General features: G+C 38.6%; 1 protein-coding gene across 1 annotated transcript in view; it reads left to right on the top strand.

Annotated features, from left to right (window-relative positions):
- The window catches only part of STAU2 (staufen double-stranded RNA binding protein 2), a 157,163-nt gene that overhangs the window by 13,246 nt on the left and 120,989 nt on the right, over positions 1-22,928 (top strand). Inside the window, 4 exon segments of the mRNA XM_063299392.1 lie at positions 3-104; positions 11,048-11,155; positions 16,330-16,501; positions 16,504-16,541. Of these exon segments, the coding sequence (XP_063155462.1) occupies positions 3-104; positions 11,048-11,155; positions 16,330-16,501; positions 16,504-16,541 (420 nt within the window).

Raw genomic sequence — 22,928 nt, 5'->3', positions numbered from 1 at the left:
TTTTTTTTTGTGAAGGAAAGACTCAACAAGCTGCTAGACACAATGCTGCAGTGAAGGCACTTCAAGCTCTTCAGAATGAGCCAATCCCTCCAAAATTACCTCAGGTTAGTGATTTACTTTTTCTTGTAAACACAGCATGCACACCTTTTAATTTGTGTAATTAAATTGTATAATTATATGGAATAGTATTTGGAAGACAGTCAGACTTTGGTCTTCACAACGTGTGCACATGCACACACGCACGCACCCACACAAGAGAGAGCCAGCGGAATGGAATTTTGGATTAGGGCCAAATTCTACTAGATTTACTACCAAGTCATCTACCTCCCTTCACCAGCATGTGTTTCAAGTCTTAATTTTGTAGAGAACATACTTTGTTGTTAGGTATCATGGTTCTCATAGATCACTGGTCTCTGTCTAGTGCTTTGGTATGTAGATAGAGTTCTGTGTCCTGATTGACTCTTCTATTTCCATGTGCATGTTGAAGGTTCTTCTAGAGAAACAGTTGCCCTCAGACCTTATCACTGTTGATTCTAGAGCTAAGGCAACGGAACTGCAACTGCCAGAGTTCCCCACCATGTATGGGGCAGACCAGGTTGAGAAAGAATGCTTTATGTGACAGTTATGCGGCATTCCAAACTGGTTGTGGAATCTCTGTGGAATAGATTGGTTTGTCACATAAAGATCTACACATGGTCGTTTTTATTATAGTAATTCTAATCATGATATATTATTTCAATGTAGATTTCAATGCAGTAATGTTTATATGGAGAGCCAGTTTGGTGTAGTGGTTAAGGCATCAGGCTAGAAACTGGGAGACTGAGAGTTCTAGTCCCACCTTAGGCATGAAGCCAGCTGGGTGACCTTGGGCCAGTCACTTTCTCTCAGCCCTAGGAAGGAGGCAATGGCAAAAGACTTCTGAAAAATGTTGCCAAGAAAACTGCAGGGACTTGTCCAGGCAGTCTCTGAGGATCAGCCACAACTGAACAGATTAAAAAAATGTTTATATAATATGATTAAAAATTATTAACTTTCTATTATTTAAAAATATTAATGTATTGAAAGTAAAAAGAGAAAAGTAAAAACTCTATCAGTATTAACTGCCATTTAGGATGTCAGTGTTACAAGCTTAAAATTATTGAAATTTTCATCCAAAGTTGAGTATAAGATAAAAAAGAAAGAACCACTGCAATTCACATCAAAGTATTAGTTATATGTTAATAGTTTCAGTCTTGAACTAATTACCTAATATTAAGATCTCCATTGTATTGTTACTTAATGTGTGTGTATATGCTAATAAAAGGAAATAAAAGATGAACCAAGTTCAATAAAAGTTAAACTACCTAAAAGTTAAAATACCTAAAAAGTAAAGATCCATGTATAGTCTTATGCTGTACAAAACCATTCTTAGAAAATATTTAAAAGACAATCCTAGAGCTCAGATATTGAAAAAATCAGCATGTAGGTTGTATATTATATTTTGTCATAATATAGGCACTATCCAATTGAATGCCGTTCCATACAAAGCAGCAGGGACATTATAAGGAAAGAGAATTGTATTTAAACATAAATTTTCACTTGTATTTTGAGTGTTGGGAAAATAATAATATTAATGCACTCTTGAGACAATATCTATGTTTCCTCTAGTTATAGTCAAAGCAGTACAGGAATCCCTTCATGCAGCAAAAAATAAAAATACAGGGTGTTACATCAGTTGGGTCCAACTCCCTACTCCTAAGAATTTGTTTCCTTCAGATCCTCCAAATCTTCTAAATGATGACATTTAATGTTTTTGTGCATGAGAATGAGATTACAAAAACATTTTGAATTAGCTTTAGAACAGCTGTCAGATGTTTTAGGCAGCCTATTAATCCCTTGGTGTATTATTGTGCAGTTGTATGAGCCTATAATTTTGTTATTCTCCCTGCCCCCCACCCTGAAGCATTTTTTAAAAATTGTAAAGATATTGTAAAAATACAGATTAAAGAGACTAGAATAATAGAATTTCTGTATTTACCAGAAACTTCTAAATGAAGTTGAAAGAGGTGGAATAGATTGGAATTGTGAAAGTAGATAAGGTAGTGTCACTTTTCTCACATGCTATTTTCCGAATTTAAATCACCTTCAGAGTTGCTTTATGCCCTGTTGGGAGAACTCAAGATAGGTTTTTTCTGTTCGCTTAAACAGATTTGGAAGGAGATGGAGGGCTCTTCCTCATGGCCCTCCCTGTTAATGTTCATTCTTCCCATCCTTGAGTCAAAAGAAAAGTATATTGACGTACATTGTGTTGCTCGTACAGCCTACTTTTACTGTGCCTCAACAACAAGGCTGGGCAGCATTGCTGTCCTCATGTAAGTCAGTGGGAGTAATTTCACCAAGGGTAATGCATGGTGGATTCCATGTTGCCCTTCCCATTCCATCCAGCATCACCCGCTGGCAGTGAAACCAGCCACCAGTTTCTCTCCTGAATGTGTGGTGCAACAGGATTGGGAATTAAAGACCTTTAAAAAAAATACTCAGTCTTAATTTTTATTATTTATTGTATGTTTATTCTGTGAAACAATTTCGTAGATACTGCCCTCCCCCACCAAAATGTCTGCCTGAGTAATTGAAAGAGCTGTTTTGAAATACAAAGCAGAGAACCCTGAACCAGAAAACTCTCAGTGCTGTTGTGCCTCTCTGGATCTTTGTTATCTTTCTCCCTCCTGAAGTCAATTTTCCAAGCAAATCCTTTTTGATTAGGCAAAAAGTCTCTTTTCCTTTTCACCTCCCATTTCTCATTTGTGTGTATGAATTTCACTTGCTTTCCTGAAGTTATGATCATCCCAGCACACACAAATGCACATGACCTGCAGACACAGCCAATAGCATGTTTTCTGACTGACCTGACTTATTTGCTGAGAGTTATTCCAATGTAAAGAGAAAAAGACCAGGTGTCATTCTTTGCAGCCAAAGATGTCCATGGAGGCTCAATGCCCAGCCACCCAATGGAGAGGGAGCATTTTTAGTAGTCTTGAAGATCCCTGTCCCTGACTAGCTCATCTCCAAGCTTGTCCTAGTGTCAGCCTGGATTATTCTCATGGGACATTTTGTGTCAGGAGACGATGGAAAACACTATTTCCAAACTGGAATGACTAAGGATGGCTCTAGGCTGCCTTAGCAGTACATTGGGGGTGACATGGAGAGGAGGTCAAAAGGACACATCTCTCAAAAACAATTAGTAAGACATATTTCTGTGATGGCATGCCTGCTGTGAGTCTGAGCCCTGAGAGATAACCACCTTTATCTCAGCACGTTGGATACAACTTATTTGGCTTTGGGTAGCAGCATTTAACTGAAAGTGCTAGATTTTGAACATGGATCTCTCATATTCCATCTAGCATGGAATATATACGTATACATACACACATGCATATATACTAAGCACTAGTATATCAGCACTGACTAAATGGTGTCATAGCATGAGAATATCTTGGGACTCACCTTTAAGTTAGTACAAAGAAGATCAGGTTACTTGTCAATGGAATAAAATACAAGGAACTTAACTCCCATCATTTTCAGTATATGATGCATTACAACCCTGAAGATTTTTCTTTTCAGAAAGCTACAATAATAACATATACCACTTCTTATTTAAAATATATAATGTTATTTATACATATATGACATTTTGAAAACAAAGAAAGTTAATTATGAAAGGAAAAAGATCTTAGGATTTTTCCCATGAAGATTTAGAATTACTTAGAACACAGAAAAAAACCCAAACTAATTCCAATTTAACAATTTTCCAGTGCCCTAAAGATAGAGGGACAGCTAGGCTAGACTGATAATTAGTCTGCTTTGGAAGCAGACAGATGAAATACTTTTATTCTTTGTTGCATTCAGTAGCAAGCATTGTCCATCCTTTGGACAACATCTCCTGCTTACTTATTTTAATCCTATTTAATATTTACGCAGTTCATTCCAAGTATTTAAAAGTCTTTACACATATTAGCTCAGTAAACTTTGTAACAATCTAGTAAGACTAAAATTATTATTACCAATATCCCAGAGTCTTTCATTGTTCTCTGAGTAATAGCAAAATCCATGTGTTCTGGGAAACCTGATACCATATGGTCCACAGACCAAATTATTACAGAGAGTGCTGCCTGATTCTAGCTGGTTTTGCAGCCGGTCAGAATGATCATGAATCAAGTAATGGAGCAACTGAGGTATTGCATCTTGTAAATTATACCACCTTGCTTGTATGGTAGAATGTGTGACATTAGCCACACTAGCCACAAACTTCTTACTCAGCAAACAGAAGTTTCCTGGGTGTTTTTCTTTTGCTTAACGTTGGACACACAGTCTTTTGAAGTACTGTACTGTATGGTGGAACTTTATGACTTTGAATATTTATTGGGACTGTTTGGGAAAATCACAATACAAACAGCAGTGATGAAAACAGGGAGTGTATGGGAACACAAACCTGCATTCATGAAAGAACTGCTGTATAGTTGCCAGCTTATCCCTGCCAAGCAGCCAAAGTGAGGCCTGAGAAGGGAATATGTAGCCAAGAGTTTTAGTTTTCTGATGAGACTCACACGTAAGTCAGGGATCTCTCAGAACCGCCAATCGTCCGTCCATCCCCTTTCCTTTATTTTTGACAATGGTTAGGAAGCTGATGTGAAAGGGTCTAAAGACTGTTACTATTCAGTGCCAATGCCAATGAATAATGCAGAAGAGTTGTGTCCCTGTTTACTCTTGGCTTGATTTTACTGTCTATTTTTATAAAGTAATGATTTGAGCGTAAGGCTTTTAGTTGCATATGTTCTACTTACATTTGACTATTTAGTAAGATACAACGTTGGTATACAGATGTCATATAGATCAACAACTGTGTTTCTGTTGCTTGAATTTTATGCAGACATACCTTTACATATCCATGCTGGTCAACATCTGGGATATGAGATCATGATTTGAAGTGGGTTTGCAAACCATTGCCTGTGGTGATGATATTTAATCATTATTCCTACCCTGAACAACTCCTGATTAAGGAAATTTCAAATATCTCTGACAGGCAGGGCTTAATTCAAAAATCAGAATATGATTTCACTGTATATTAGTGGCCTTACTGAGGGTAAATGCATATTTTTCTGTGCCAATGGAAAGTGTGTTGTTTCCCAATAGCAAACTCAGCTATGTTTTATAGTAACAAATGGCAGAGTCTTTCATTTAGCTATTCTTTGTTTGGATTTTAAGAACTATTCCAGAAATCAGAATAGTTGCACAGAATCAGAAATAAGTTTGTACCCAAAGAAAATTCTGTTTGGTTTGTGACAGTAACTCTATGTATACTTAAATGCAAGAAAAGTTTTTACAGAGGGCACTTCATGAATCATCAGAAAAAGAATCAGAGTCATTGAACAGAAAAATAATTTTCAGTTTCCTTTATTAATATGCTGACAGTAAATTTTAGAGGTTGCTTTTAAAAGAAGCTCAATATTCTAAGGCTAAATCAAGATGTTACAAAGTTAGGAGAGTCACAAGTACTATGTGTGATATGATATATGCAGTGGGATTATAGCCCCTTGAAATATATTGCTTCATAACAATTGCCAGTAAAATTAACCATGGAAATTAAATGTGGTAAGGCTCTTTAAGACAATAAATTATTATGGTTGGTTGCACAGTCAGCCAGATGTTTAGACTGGATTAGGCATCATCATCATCATCATCATCATCACCATCATCAAAATACATGTGTTGTCCAACACCCACTGACTCTGGGCAGTTTACACATAAAACATTAAAGTCAAGGAAAACAAGAAGAAATAAAAATCAAGAGTAAAGATGGCAAGGATGACAAAACTCGATGGGATGAAGCAAAGCAACCCACACAGTCTAAAGGGGTCTTCAGAGCCCTTTAAAACACCATTAGGGTGGGGGTAGTTCAGATCTCGGGGAAGCTCATTCCAGAAGACAGGTGCTGCTACAGTGAAGGCATGCTTCCAGGGTCCTGATAGATGGCATTGTGTAATTGAAGGGACCCAGAGTGTGCCAACCCTGCAAGATTGAATCGGCTGGGCAGATAATATGAGAAATAGTCAGTCCCTCAAGTAACCTGGCCCTATGCCTTTACAGTACTGACCAGCACCTCGAATCATACCCAGAAGCAAACTGGCAACCAGTGGTCCAGGATGCAGTGACATGGGGCAGTGATGAGCATGCCTCAGTATGCCCATGTAACACTGCTTTGTGTTACATGGGCATACTGAGGCATGCTCATCACTGCCCCATGCCATTGCATCCTGGACCAGTTGAAAGTAGTCTTCAGTGGCAGCCCTGTGTAGAGCGCATTGCAGTAGTCAAGCTGTAAGGTGACCAGGGCATGAGTGACTTTCTGAAGGGCTCCCTGATTTAGGACAACTGGTGCACCAGATGAAGCTGTGCAAAGGCTTATCTAGTCGCAGCTGCCACCTGCTCATCAAGCAGAAGTTGTGAGTCCAGGAAGACCCCCAAAATGTGCACCACCCTTGAATGGGGCAGTGATACCCCATACAAGGTCAGATGTAGAATTGTTGTTTATTCGTTTAGTCGCTTCCGACTCTTCGTGACTTCATGGACCAGCCCACGCCAGAGCTTCCTGTCAGTTGTCAACACCCCCAGCTCCCCCAGGGACGAGTCCGTCACCTCTAGGATATCATCCATCCACCTTGCCCTTGGTCGGCCCCTCTTCCTTTTGCCTTCCACTCTCCCTAGCATCAGCATCTTCTCCAGGGTGTCCTGTCTTCTCATTATGCGGCCAAAGTATTTCATTTTTGCCTTTAATACCATTCCCTCAAGTGAGCAGTCTGGCTTTATTTCCTGGAGGATGGACTGGTTTGATCTTCTTGCAGTCCAAGGCACTCTCAGAATTTTCCTCCAACACCACAGTTCCAAAGCATCTATCTTCCTTCTCTCGGCCTTCCTTATGGTCCAGCTCTCGCAGCCATATGTTACTACGGGGAACACCATTGCTTTAACTATGCGGACCTTTGTTGTCAGTGTGATGTCTCTGCTCTTAACTATTTTATCGAGATTGGTCATTGCTCTTCTCCCAAGGATTAAGCGTCTTCTGATTTCCTGACTGCAGTCAGCATCTGCAGTAATCTTCGCACCTAGAAATACGAAGTCTTTCACTGCCTCTATGTTTTCTCCCTCTATTTGCCAGTTATCAATCAAGCTGGTTGCCATAATCTTGGTTTTTTTGAGGTTTAGCTGCAAGCCAGCTTTTGCACTTTCTTCTTTCACCTTCATCATAAGGCTCCTCAGTTCCTCTTCGCTTTCAGCCATCAAAGTGGTATCATCTGCATATCTGAGATTGTTAATGTTTCTTCCAGCGATTTTAACTCCAGCCTTGGATTCCTCAAGCCCAGCATGTCGAATGATGTGTTCTGTGTACAAGTTGAATAGGTAGGGTGAGAGTATACAGCCCTGCCGTACTCCTTTCCCAATCTTAAACCAGTCCGTTGTTATACAGATTCTTCAGGAGGCAGACAAGATGACTTGGTGTCCCCATACCACTAAGAACTTGCCACAATTTGTTCTGGTCCACACAGTCAAAGGCTTTAGAATAGTCAATAAAACAGAAATAGATGTTTTTCTGAAACTCCCTGGCTTTTTCCATTATCCATCGGATATTGGCAATTTGGTCCCTAGTTCCTCTGCCTTTTCTAAACCCAGCTTGTACATCTGGCAATTCTTGCTCCATGAATTGCTGAAGTCTACCTTGCAGGATCTTGAGCATTACCTTACTGGCATGTGAAATGAGTGCCACTGTTCGATAGTTTGAACATTCTTTAGTGTTTCCCTTTTTTGGTATGGGGATATAAGTTGATTTTTTCCAATCTGATGGCCATTCTTGTGTTTTCCAAATTTGCTGGCATATAGCATGCATTACCTTGACAGCATCATCTTGCAAGATTTTGAACAGTTCAGCTGGGATGCCGTCATCTCCTGCTGCCTTGTTATTAGCAATGGTTCTTAAGGCCCATTCAACCTCACTCTTCAGGATGTCTGACTCTAGCTCACTGACCACACTTTCAAAGCTATCTCCGATATTGTTATCCTTCTTATACATGTCTTCCGTATATTCTTGCCACCTTTTCTTGATTATCTTCTTCTTCTGTTAGGTCCTTGCCATCTTTGTTTTTGATCATACCCATTTTTGCCTGGAATTTACCTCCGATGTTTCTAATTTTTTGGAAGAGGTCTCTTGTCCTTCCTATTCTATTGTCTTCTTCCACTTCCACGCATTGCTTGTTTAAAAATAATTCCTTATCTCCTCTGGCTAACCTCTGGAATTTTGCATTTAATTGGGCATATCTCCCCCTATCACTGTTGCCTTTTGCTTTCCTTCTTTCTTGGGCTACTTCTAGTGTCTCAGCAGACAGCCATTTTGCCTTCTTGGTTTTCTCTTACTTTGGGATGTATTTCGTTGCCGCCTCTTGAACAATGTTGCAGACTTCTGTCCATAGTTCTTCTGGGACCCTATCTCCTAAGTCCAGTCCCTTAAATCTATTCTTCACCTCCACTGCATATTCCTTAGGAATATTAGTGAGCTCATATCTAGCTGATCTGTGGGTCTTCCCTAATCTCTTTAGTCTGATCCTAAATTGTGCAAGAAGAAGTTCATGATCTGAACTACAGTCAGCTCCAGGTCTTGTTTTTACCAACTGTATAGGTGTCCGCCACCTTTGGCTGCAATGGATGTAGTCAATCTGGTTTCGGTGTTGTCCATCTGGGGAAGTCCATGTATAAAGCCGTCTCTTAGGTTGCTGGAAGAGAGTGTTTGTTATGCACATTGAGTAGTCTTGGCAAAATTCTATCAGCCTATGTCCTGCTTCATTTTGTTCACCCAGGCCATGCTTACCTGTAATTCCAGGTGTCATTTGACTGCCCACCTTAGCATTCCAGTCTCCCGTGATGAAAATAACATCTCTTTTAGGCATGTTGTCCAGTAGGTGCTGCAGATCCTCACAGAACTGCTCTACTTCAGCTTCTTCAGCATCTGTGGTTGGGGCGTATATTTGGATCACTGTGATGTTAGATGGCTTGCCCTGAATTCGAATTGAGATCATTCTATCGTTTTTTGGATCGTATCCGAGCACTGCTTTGGCCACTTTACTATTAATTATGAAGGCTACTCCATTTCTTCTGTGGTCCTCTTGTCCGCAGTAGTAGATCTGGTGGTCATTTGATGTGAAGTGGCCCATTCCAGTCCATTTCAGTTCACTGACACCCAGAATGTCTATCTTTAATCTTGACATCTCACCAATAACCACATCCAATTTGCCCTGGCTCATAGATCTTACATTCCAGGTTCCGATGGTGTGTTGATCCTTAGAACATCGGATTCGCCGTTCACCACCAGCACCGTCGGCCGCTAGCCGTCCTTTCGGCTTTGAGCTAGCTGCGTCATCACGTCTGGGGCTAGTTGAACTCATCCTCTGTTCCTCCCCAGTAGCATTTTGACCATCTTCCGACCTGGGGGTCTCATCTTCCGATGGTATACTGACATATCTCTGGTTGTACTGATCCATGTAGTTTTCACGGCAAGAATACTGGGGTGGGTTGCCATTACCTTCCCCAGGGATCGCATTTAGTCTGACCTCTCTGTCATGACCTTCCCGTCTTGGGTGGCCCTTCACGGTTTAGCTCATGGCATCATTGAGGTGCTCAAGCTCCAGCACCACGACAAGGTAACGATCCTTTGCTGAAGAGATATAGAATAGAATATAGAATATAGATCCAGTTGGCTCAAACACCCGCATTGATAGGATTAAGTTGGAGATGGTTCCTCCCATCCAATCCAACACAGCCTTCAGGCACTGTGACAGAACCTTGATAGCCTCACTTGGATGGCACAGGTTTGAAAGCTATAATTAGGTATTATCATTGTACTGATGATACCAAACCCCAAACTGTTTTCATGGTTGTGTTGAAAAGGAGGGGGGAGAGAATAGAACCATGAAGGACAGGCCTAGGAAGCAATCTCCTCCCAACCAACACTGATTGGAACCATTCCCAGAGAAAGGAAGAGAACCACCTTAAAATGGTGCCCTCAATCCCCAACGCACAGAGGTGGCTCAGAAGGATACCATAGTCAAAGGTATCAAAGGCTGCCAAGAGATCAAGCAGCACAAGGATGGAAGGAACCACTGCAAAGCAGTATTCCTTCAGTCCCTCAGAGACTGCCCAGATAAATACCATGTTCAATGGTATCAAGAACCACTAAGAGATCAAGGAGGACCAGGAAGGCTGCACTCCCTCGATCCCAGTCTCTCCAGAGGTTGTCCACAAACACAACCAATGCAGTTTCCATGCTGTATCCTAGATGGAACTTTGAGTGACAAGGGGCCAAATGGCCCACTTCATCTAGGATTCTTTTCAGTTGTAGGGCCACCACTTTCTCTACCATCTTTCCAAGAAAAGGAACATTGGAGTCAGGTCTATACTTTTCCAAGACAATTGGATCACATGAAGGCTTCTTGGGTAGTGGATGTACCACCATCTACTTCAGAGGTGATGGAAACATCCTCTCAGTGTTAATTACTACTTGGATCCAAGCTCCCACTACCTTAAAGGAGGCCTTCACTAACCATGAAGTTCAGGAATATAACTGAGAAGTAGCAGAACTAACACTGCAGAGGGCTCTATTGTAGAGAGCCATGGAGAGGCCTTGAGGGAAGTACTTAGAAGTTGTTATAAAAACAAAACAAAAACAAAAAGGCCAGAAGCATTCCTTTATCCCTGGGAAAGGAGATAGTATTAGGAAGAGACTCTGGTTGACTACCTGCTACAGAGAAGGGACACTCATTTAATCAACCTGTAGGGTTATCTTGATACCAAATCTGAAATTTTTAAAAATGGCTGTACTCTATAAATACATTTACAATAAAAATGTGAATATAAAAAATTATAAAAATTACCCTCTTTTCTGTAGTTTTTTGAAGAAAAATATTGGGTAATTGATTCTATTCTTAGAAGAAAGATGGTTTAAGAGAAACTTCTCATGTTTGATCAGAATGGACAGCCAGGAAATGGAATGGAAGAAGAAAAAGATGCAAACAAGTCAGAAATCAGTATAGTATTTGCAATGGCACTGAAGCGCAACATGCCTCTCAGTTTTGGGGTATGTTTTACATGATTTCTGTATGATGTGTGTGCGTCTTAATAAAAATCCTGTGCTCTGTCCAAAACTACTAAGAACATTATTAAAAATATACCATGTTGACTACACACATGAATAAGACTGACTGATAATTTCCATTAAGATTAAACTGTAATAGCTTTCAGATATTAGTTTATGTATTTGATTTATTTGATTTCTACACCATCTTCCTACTGTGGTGAGTCACCAAGGCTCCAAAAATCATGTATTCACTACTAAGCAGGAAACCTGTATTTTTTTCTTGCACATAGAAAAGTTCTTACTAGAGGAAAACTATAAACAAAAACAAGGCGTTTGACTCAAATGGCACTATATATTTTTACAACTTCTCTTTTCCTTTCCAGTAGATTTTAATAATTCTTTATTATTTTATTAATACCTATAACAAACTTCATCAATATATCTTATTGTATGGATGAAAACAGGTTATGTATTTTCCTATATGGCTCAGTTTCTCATTTTGAATTACAGCCCTCTGAATATTAGAATGTATTGGCTATAATGCTAATTCTTGCACAGTGTTGTATGTAAAATAAAGAAGTTTGGCAAAGTTGTTGACAGATGTTTAATCTGTTATTGTAAACACTAATTGTTTCCCAATTTGACCATGTTTTTTGATAGAAAGCTTTCATACTTTTATCCAAGTTATCATAGCTGATAATCAGGAGTATACCTACTTAGACAAAAGTCCTACTGCTAATTTTAAACTAACAAGAGATAATAGTGAACTTGAAACATGGCAACAGGAAGGACACTGGCAAGAAGTTCTTCGTGTTTATCTCATGGCTTAATTGAGAAGGAACTGACAAGCATGATGTAGCTGGCAAAAATTAAACAGGTTTCAAGGAAGCGTGGATTTCAAGGAAGCAAGAATAACCTGGATTTCAGAAGGGATCTTTCACGTTAGTCTCGGCTAAATATAAAATATTGCAAACTGTAATAGGATTTTCCCAGCCTCACTTATGGTTAGTTAAGAAAGAGTGTCTTTGTAGCACTTTTTTCCAGATCTCTCAGCACCAGGACTGAGTTGCCATTTCTGAGGTAATCTTTCAACTGACTTGCCCCCAACCTTCCCACAATCTCTCACATCAATATTTATTCCATTAGCGTCAGTCTCTAGCCTTTGTCAAGAGGAAAATGTTGGTTCAACACATAAATCATAGAGATTGGATCCAGGCCAGTTTACTGGCACCTAGTTCCCACTGATATCAATGGAAAAGGTCAATCATAATTTACTTGCATCCTGCTGATTTTAGTGAATATTAAATGTATCTAATTTTCTTTCCAAATCAGTATGTGATCCTTTGCATAAACATGGATAAAGTCTTGTCAAAGTCATGAAGCAAAGAGTTAAAAAGAACACTAAATAAACTGGGAAAGGCAAGAAAAGAAACAGTTTCATGTAGCAAATAGATAGCCACTGGATATGAAATTACTTGTCTTCCCTGGCATAGGCAGTTCAGCTTTCAGTTTCTAGTTTGGTTCTGGCAATTGCTGAAATTCTTCCCTTTGGCCTTCAGCCATGAGTAACAAATAAAGGTCCTCTGTCATGCTCTCTAAGGCTTTCATGCAGGACAGTAGCCTGGTAGAGATTCAAAGGGATGGTAGAGCAGGTTAAAGTTTGGTTTGATCTCCAGCCACTAAATGAAAATTGAAGTTCCATACTTATCTCTATCGATCTCATTCCTCCCTCTTTTATCCTTCCAATCTTTTGAAAAAGTTCTTCATCCAGATCACAGTCATACCAATATGACTAGAGGAAACTTTTGCAGGCAGTATTTTCTGGAAGTAGTGACTATGGCAAATTTTCACAGCATGTTTTCTTAAGAGTGGTTGTTAATGTTACAGCTGGGAGAGAACAGTAAGAACACAAGATGAAAGAGGCTAATAATATGGGCTTCCTTCAGTTTTTACTCTGTATAACTTGAGATGATTGCCTTAAGGCAGTGTTTCTCAACCTCAGCAACTTTAAGATGTGTGGACTTCAATTTCTGGGAGTTGAAGTCCACACATTTTAAAGTTGGTAAGGTTGAGAAACACTGCCTTAAGGTATAGCCTTCACTTTGCATCAGCTTCCTCTGAACACATTCACCTGCTAACATGAGGCATTCTCTTCTTAAGTAAAAACTTTACAAAGGGCAGAACCTATTCCATCTGCTGCTGAAATTCAGTTTTGACCCAGATGCTACTGTATATTTGGAAGCTAGATTTTATTACATACAGTGACACATCATTTTGTAACTGGCCATAAGATTTGCTGCTGTTAGTAGGATTTTAATTTAAGAACTTCCCCTTTATTTCATATCAAGCATGGCTACAAATTTTCAAATGTTGTTTACGTGTTACTTACAAAGTAGCTTGTATTTATTTTAGGTTACAAGACCTAGAGAAAATATTGTATCATCACTGTTACAAAAGTTAGCAAAGAGTTAAAATACTTCAAATTTCATGTAAACAACTTCTTGGACTTGCACAATATTTGAAGAATGGGTAGGGTGTGTAGTGTCACTTGAAGCCAAGTTCTGCCCAGTGATGTCAGCAACACTGCCTGAGGGCAAAATCTTGTCCTAAATATTAAGTCCAAAGGGATTATGCTGTTACCTAATCCCATTCACTCTGCCTTATGAAGTAGACTTAAGTTTTATTTATCTTTTTAAAAAGAAATGTTGTAAGACTCCTTAGGAAATTTTCTGGTTTTCAGTCAGTTTTTCCAATTAAATTCTACTGCTGTCTGCTGTTGCTGTTTAGCCTTGTAAAGACAGTTTTCCCCAACCTACTACAAATGGATCGTGTTGGCTGGGATATCATATGGACTGAAGTTCAGCACATCTGGAGGGCATCAGGTTAGCATCATTGCATTTAAGAAGACCCTTGCTATGCAATATTGAAGACTAATTTAATGTAGTCCACCATCCTTTTTACAATAGTAAAGTTAGAAGGTAATAGTCATCTCCCATAAATCTGAAGCAGCTATGTTCCCTGATAGAATGCCTCTGATTCTGCAGGTAGCTACCAATAACTATTATGGCTGTTAGCTATTAATACATCTATGTTTCATTTGTGCAACATCAGGACACCATATTCATTTATTTGGACATTTCTGTCTGCCTTGATCTGGTTTGTATGTGGATGTCTGCAGGAGCTTGCTGCTTTGAACAGAATGATGAAAGCAACATTGTATTGTACCACAAGCTTCATTATTTTCATACAGGTATAGAGATGTGGCAACCCATATACAAAGAGGTGGGGTTTGCGATGCCACAATGCTTTCTTTATTCTTCTCCCCAGTGCCCTGCCCCACCCCTGGCCTTGGATACTGCTGAGTTTCTGTAACTTTTTTGGGGGGGGGGGCATCCCAGAATGAAATCAAACCCCCTCTCCTGTCTCTGTATCAGCAACATGACAACTGCACAAATAAAATAAAGGAGCTGCTGAAGCATTTATTGTGGCAGTTGGTGACGGTATGGACATATACTGTAACTCTGGTGCTAAGATAGGGAGCTCACTTGTCAAGCAAAATAGATTTTTTTGAACGATGGATTGGTAAATTGATCAGTTGCAGTGGAGAAATGGATCATACTATGTAATATTTTTAAAGAGGTAAACATGTGGTAAGAACATTGATATTGTGTAGGCACATGTGTGTACATGTATGTGTGTGTGTGGTTTATCTCCTATAGCACTAAGATGTTAAACACGTTTTTACAAAGCACAGGAAAAATATTTGGAAATATGTATGTACCCATTTGATTTTAAAATCCAGCCTGATAAGTACAAACCACATGCAGCAACACAGTTTTAAATTAATTAAAAACACAGTTATGATTACAAACCTAAGGCTTAAAAGAACAATAAGATAATGAAGTGAAAAAGTGCAGCTTAATATTCCAAAAACATAGACAGTTTTCCTCAGGCTTGGAGATCATATTGATGTTCAAAGGAAGTGCTTTCCACAGCTTTGAAGTAATGCAGTAGTCCTTTTCCCATTGGTTCAAGAAACAACTGGGCACATTCACAGTGAGATAGATAGTTGTTTATAGCCCAATAAGCTAAGCCAGTGTTTCTCAACCGTGGCAACTTTAAGATGTGTGGACTCCACCTCCCAGAATTTCCCAGCCAGTCATGCTGGCTGGGGAATTCTGGAAGTTGGAGTCCACACATCTTAAAGTTGCTAAGGTTGAGAAACACTGATCTGAGTAGTGTCTGCCTTTAAAGAATAACACAAATACCTTGAACTGAGCCTGAAATGGTGCTGGCTTCCAGTGCAGATGTCAGAATACTATGAAATGGTAGCTCTGTCTCCTTATTTCGCACTATTTAAATCTTCTAAATGCTTCTCAATGTTAGCCCCACATAGTGCACATTATAGCACTGTAAATTATAATGCAAGTAGGTGGATCACTGTGGCCATATTGATCCATCTTAGGAGCATGTGCTCTTTACGATAATAGCAATAACCATGAAAAAATATTTTAAAAAATTTAAAAGCCATTTCTAATTATTCTGTAATATACATACTTTTGCTGTAGTGTTAATACTGGACCAGTTGCAATATCTGTTATTTATATAGGGGCCTAACACAAAGTGCTATATATCTACTTCCTCCTGCCCATGAAGTATTGATTGATTTTCTTAGGTACGGTAAGAGAACAAAATCCCAAACAGGATTTGTGTAGCACTTTTAAATGGTCAGAGTGATTTATGTTTATAATGTTACAGTCCTTATACAACTCTGTACATTAAGTCAGTATTACTATCCTCCATAATGCAAATTAAGGCTGAAAGAGACTGAGTTGCCTCACACTTAGTTCATGGCAGAAGTGAAGTTCAGTCATGGGAATTTCCTGTTTTGTGCTGTCTCTCTTAAATACCACACTTCACTAGCTCTCTCTGTCAGAATCATAGGAACGTATTTCTGTGTAAACATAATGAAGATGAGGTTTTAAGGAAGTTCTAAATCACAAAAAATAGTAAAAATAATGAAAATCACAGTGATTTTTTTACTTTCTGAAAAATAAAATACACTGTGAAGCCTGTTTGGCACAATGCATTATTCATTTATTTTTAATAAATGTAGTTTTATATAGTAGAAGCCAGTTCTATAACCATTTTATTTACTCTTTCTTGGCAAATAGATAATTAAAGAAAGTGGGCCCCCACATATGAAGAGTTTTGTTACTCAAGTATCAGTTGGAGATTTCTCAGCTGAAGGTGAAGGAAACAGCAAAAAGCTCTCAAAGAAACGTGCTGCAATAATTGTCCTGCAAGAACTTCGAAAACTTTCCCCTCTTCCTGTAATTGAAAAGCCAAATTTCATTTTAAAAAAAATCCAAGAACAGTATTAAAAGTAAGAGACTTTGTATGCATAACTTAGAACTTGGTATGTCCTAATAAGATTGTTAGCTATAAAATCTTGTACTTCATCTGGAAATATATATCATGTTGATTGATTGATTGATTATGTGCCATCAAGTCATTTGTGACTCCTAGCTACCACATAGATAGATTTTGTCCATGATGAATATATCATATTAGGTGTTACAAAAACAAACAAACACAGTAGAATATGAATCTAGTAGTACAATTGTATTCATGTTTCCTGATATACAGAGCATAATGCCTTTGATTCTGGAATAATATATAGCAATCATGACTTGTAGCCATTCAGATATTGTCAGTGAAATGCTGAGATTTTGCTGAAGACTTCCATGATTTAACTTGATCTTCCTTTGACAAAGTGCCAAGAAGGTATCCTAATCTAGGATTTGGCCAGTGAACACAGACACAAAGTGATTGTCTATGAATGAGAGCCAGAATTCAACTGTTTCAGATTTTATAAGTTACCCCAGTCTGATCAGAGACAGTATAACTATGTACTCAGAGATAATACAAAAAGCAATGTCTAAAAGAAGAGACCTGCCACCGCATCCAGGTAGTCCTCACTCAACAACCCTAATTGGCACTGGCAACTCCATTGCTAAGCAACACAGTCGTTAAGCAAAATGTCACATGACTGCCCTGCTTAGCGACGGCAGTTCCAGCAGTCCCAGTTGCTATCATTGAGCGATCCCTTGTGGTCGTTAGGCAAGGACCCACCCAGATCCAAGCCATTATTGGAAGAAGGTAAGGGACTACCCCCAGTTCAACTCCCACCACCCACCTATCTCTCCCCATCTCTGCCCTTTTAGCTCCCACCTACCCACTGCCACCTGCCTACCAGCCATCTGGCCCCTCCCACCACTGCACCTGCCTCACCACACATCACTACCAGCTGGGCCTTCTTTATTGCTGCCACCTTTCACACCAGTGCAGCTGGGGCCTTCTTTCACAAAAGAAGGACCCGGCTTGCATGCCAAAGAGGTTGGTGTGAAAGAAGCCCCTGGCCAGTAGTGCACAGTGCAGCACAGACACACCCCTGCCCACCCACGGCACCTGCCCCCCCACCAGTAGCTCTCACCCTCTGGCCTGCAGGATGTTTCCATGGCACCTCCCTTGTGCATGGCCGGGTTGGTGAGCCTAGTGGAGGGGAGACAGGTGAAGATGCTGAAAGTCAGCTGGGGTTAGGGGGCAGTGGCAGCGGCAGGAAGGGTGGTTGTAAATGTAGGCAGGCCCCAAATTTTGTTCATGTGACCGCAGGGGCACTGTGACAGCAAGAACTTCGAGGACCACCGTAAGCCCATTTGTTAGCAACATCATAACTTCAAACAGTCAATGAATGAATGGACATTAAATGAGGATTACCTGTATTACATTTGAAGTCAGTTGACCTGAGGATACCAACAAGATTCCTTACTTTCTTCCTTGAATGACTGTTCTTAATTCAGTATCCTTTACTCCCCAGTGAACTGTCAATTTGAAATTTTTTTTTAAAAAGCTCTTACCATAATGATTGCTTTGGAGGCTAAGCATCACGTTTTGTTTTATTTAGTTGTACAAGTTATATACATTATATTCTGTAAAAATATCATCAAAGTTGCTAATAACTTCCCCAAGATTAAAAAATTTACAAAAATAATATTAAAATGTTGCAGTGCAGCTGCTTATAATAGATTATTTTACTGTTATCTTCCCAGTATACATACGTATATTGTACTTCTGACAGTGCTCAGGATCCAGCTTGCAAACTCAGATACAGAACTCCATGGGAAGGTAGAAGTTGTGCAGAGGGAAGAAAATTTCTGGAGAAAGCTTGGGGCAGGCGAAGGGCTAAGCACATCATTCCCATATTCCCACTCTTCCCAGAGTGGCGGTGCAACTTTAATTTGAAAAAAAGTAATTTAATTGCAAATAGTAGCAATGTCAAATGATTATACTGTATCTAATGCATGTATGATACGAATATAGTCATCATTCCATTTTTTAAAATTAAAAAGAAACATACATTTTATAAAAGGCAGATTGCTAAATTTTGTCTTTTTGTCTCATTCACATTAAGAAAAGGTAAGAGATAGAGAGCTAGTCATTTCAAAAGGTTGCCGTATCTTATACTGTGTGCTTAATATAAACTGAGAAGACAAGATCAGCTGATCGTTGCTTCTTTTGAGTGCCTGGGCCACCAGAACGTTTTTATGAAAGGGCAATAGTTCTCACATAATGACTCCCATATGATGAGTAGCTTTGTTTGTTCTATTTTTACTTTTATCTTTTCTATAAAGATCTCTGGTGCAGAGGCAAAGGAGTCTGGCTGCCTCCAGTTAGACCTTATGGGCTCATAGCATTTATAGACAAAGCTGAGCAATATTCAAAAGCAAATGCAATATTCAAAAGCAAATGCAGCTTTTATCATCTGTGCATCACTGTTCCACCAGTCTAATCCCCCCCACTCCAAAGTTAACTGAGAAAAGAGATACTTAGTAGCAGCCTGAGAGTCCAAGTCACTACTGAACAACTGCAAAGCAGTGAAGCACTAACAATGGAAAAGGCCCATAATGTTTCTCCTGCCTGCTGCTTTCTCCATGAAGACTTTCCCCTATAGCTTGTTCTTTCTTTGACAAATTAGATTCTGGACACAATCTTCCTGTATAAATAAAAAAATAAATCATAGCAAATAGATTGCATGGGATAAGCAGCAACATGAGAAATACTAAAGCCTTCTGTGACACCATTCTTACTATTGTGGTCCTAGTTTCAAGCAACAGCTACAGTAATGCTTGTCGGTGCCCCCATTGGATGAGTGAGGCTTAGTGCTGATCTAAAGACTACTACTGATGACTGAAACAGGTCTCACGGCAACATCTTCTCAGTCTTACCCATCATTGCTCTCCCATTCACAGGGAACACAAAGGCCACCTGTCAGCCATCTCCTGCATGAGGCAGGAATTTAGGAAAAGGTACAGAAGTATTAGACTTGAAACTGATCTATACTGCATTTCTTAGCCATTGAAAGATGGAGCCTGGAAAAAATAATGATCTGCAAGCATAATTCAGAGCGAGAACTTCAGAGCAAATTTCTTGTATCCAGTAATCTATCTGTGCTCCTACAAGAGTAGTATCTGATTCCCCTGTTTTACCTGAATATTGTCCATTCACCTCCTTCGCTATTATTCTCACTATCACCTCTGCCTGAGGATATTAATGTTAAATCATAAGTTGTAATATTGGTTTCTAGGGTATACATCTACATTTTAGTTTCTCATTGAAGATATTCAGGAAAATAGCAAATTAACAAACAAGACAGATTCCTCTGTAGATAAACGTGTAAGAGAAGCAAGGAAATGAAGAACAGAATGAAATGGGTCAGCAGTTCATTTGTTCCATGTTTGGACATTGTATTTGTAGGGAGCATATTCCTGTTTTAAACACCATAAAAAAACTAAATCAGTAAATCAGAAATACTCTTTTGCACCAGGGCATATGAGAAAAGGGAGATTTAAACCTGTAGCTATTATTGATCCAATAATCATAGTTTTCTGTGCTAGAACATCTGGATTGATCCATGATGGAAAAGCTATTACCTAGTGGAAGCATGGGATCTATAAATCCAATAGTCATAAGCTCCTGAGGCACTCCTTACCTTTGTTGTACTGTCTTATATAGACAGTGCTTTCTAACATTTTCTAACCTACCAGGTAGTCCTGCAAGCTGGAAAGGGTTTGCTGCCTTTGCCAAAAACATGATTATATTTCAGTGGATAAAAACCATTGTTTTAATACAATTATTTTTGTATTGCTTGCCAAAAATATTTCAGATTGGTAGTGTATTTGCACTTAAATAGGTCTATATTTTGCTTTGAAAATGCATCTAGTGTTTACTATGTTGTCAGGCTGCCATAGAAAATTGGGGGAAAGAGTGGTGAATGTATATATTGCTGTTACATGTTCATATTTGTAACTTTGAGCAGTTCTCTGCTCTTACTGAACATGTAGCAATTCTAGCTTGTTACGTGTTTGTGTTCCCAGTCCCTCATATACAGATACATAGGTAACTGCCTTATATGAGATTAGGCAGAGATCTTTTACTTTTGGCATTTTTTTAAAATTGGGGATGCCAACATTTGTAAATGCTATTATTTTCATGCAAAAGTTGACTTGCCTCTTCAGTATTATTACTCAGAGAACTGAAGGAAGAACAGCACCTGTCCTTTTACTACTGGAATCAAAGACACATATTTCAGAATGTGTATTTATTGGGCCTGAGATTCTAGACTTTACATGGTTCATGTACATGGTGATAGAAATAACATTAGAGAAAGTGAAAACTTTTAATTAATAGTTTTATATTAATCAAATTAATCAAATTATTTATTCAAATAGCTATGAAAAACAAACTTACTTTTTCTCATCCTTTAAAAGAATATTACAATAAGCTGTTTGTTATAACTCTTTAATTCTGAAGAACTCAGTTGGAGTTTCAGATCATAGTTGCCTTATCATTATTGTGTCTGTAACTACACATTGAACTGTAACCTACTCATCTATCAAAATTGTTTTCTCTTTTACTGAATATTAGTGTGCTTTCCTGTGCTTTAATGAAGCTTCTTTCTAAACCTCCTAAATTCCTGTGAGCTCAAGTTTCCTAAATGGAGTGTTTATTTCTGGTGGCAGTAGATTTATTGCCACTTCTGTAATTCATGACCTTCAGTTTTGAGGGGCTGGCCCTGATTTGTGTATTCATCTGAAATTCCTTTTGAAAGTGGGGGAAAGGGCTAGACTTAGTTTTATCTGCATTAAATCTGATCAAACTCAGGTGTTATATAAGTCAGCCATATGCCATTCTCTGTATAATTTGTGAAACATTACCACCTAGGCCTTCATCATAAAAGCATCTCTCAGCCTCTCATCTAAGAAATAGGTTTTGTAAAAATCCCCCTCCCATGTGATTTTATTGAAGTTTGTTAGGAGTCAGGAAGAAAATAATAGTGAAGTGGAGCAGTTAAAACTATTTAACCATAAGTGATGTTTCCTTATATGTTGTTAAGTCATATACAGCAACACAGCACTAAGCAAGTTCTTTCAGAATTCAATTTCTTTCATTAGAGTTGCCTATTTTACAAGCTATAATTAATACCCTAAACAGCAAGAAACAGTCAATCTAGAGGACTTGAATGAAAGCTTATTTACTTTCACTGGAATTAATGGATAGATTGTCCATAAATTTGATGTGAATATAATTTATATTCATAGTTTAAAGAATCACTTTCTAATTATTATACTCTGCTAAGGTAATCCATTTTACCTAAATTCCTTGTTTCCTATTTGTTGCTGTTGTTGTTGGGGCATGTGTGTGTGTGTCTGTGTGTATTTGTATGTTTCAATGCAGTTTTTAATCTATGGTGGTTCAGTATTTAATAATATAACATATACCCGAGTGGACATTTTGGATAACTGAGTTGCTTAAATCCAACAACTTTATCTTATACTGGTATACAAATCACTACTGAAACCTGACTTCTGTATTAGTGCTGCAGTCTTACTTTTTGTGTCATCTGTAGATTCTTCCCTACTATTTTGGCACATTACTCAAACATAAGTAACATCAAATAAGTGTTTTACTTTATCTGTTCATATTACACCTGGCATACAGTTCTGTATTATCAGTGTTGATAACTAGCTGTGTGAACTAAACATTTTTCTTACTTTTAATTTATCATGAAGGATGCTTTATATAGTCTAGAGGAGGAATGATGTGACAGCCCTGTCTTTTGATCCTATCTAGTTGTGTAATATTAGGAAAGCTAATCTCTCTGACCTTTCTCCTTTGTGCCTACAAAAATGATCCAGTAAAATTTGCCTATCTCACAGTATTGTTGCAAGGTCTGAAATGGCCAGACAAAACAAATCAGGAGGATTTGCTTTTCAAAGTTGTTTGTATCATTTACAGCATACTGTGTATAAATCATGGAGGATAATCTAGAATCAAGAAACTTACTTATCTAGATGTGAAGCGGAAAAGTTCCTGTGAATTAAGAAAGCTGACATAAGAAATTACTTTGAAACATTAATCTTTAGTTTGATATGTACTGCATATTGCAGGGTTTTTTCCCCCCAGAGTTAAAAAGAGAGAGGATTGTGGAGTCAAGCCATTCAGATTTCTCCTTGACTTATCATGGTATGAACTGAATGACTCTAGGGGTTTGCAGTCCTAAGAGTATGTGATGTTCTGATACAGCTAAGTCAGTCATGGTTACTGCCAAACTGTGGTCGTGGATGCTTCTCTTTCACTTCAATTTAATCACTTCATCTCTAACATTTTAGCTAACATCTCATTTAGATGCTGTTAAATTTTTGATCTCTTT

This window comes from Candoia aspera, chromosome 3, assembly GCF_035149785.1.
Source record: "Candoia aspera isolate rCanAsp1 chromosome 3, rCanAsp1.hap2, whole genome shotgun sequence".
Lineage (NCBI taxonomy): Eukaryota > Metazoa > Chordata > Lepidosauria > Squamata > Boidae > Candoia > Candoia aspera.
Note: the sequence above shows the minus strand (reverse complement) of the source record. Positions and strands in the feature narration are given on the sequence as shown.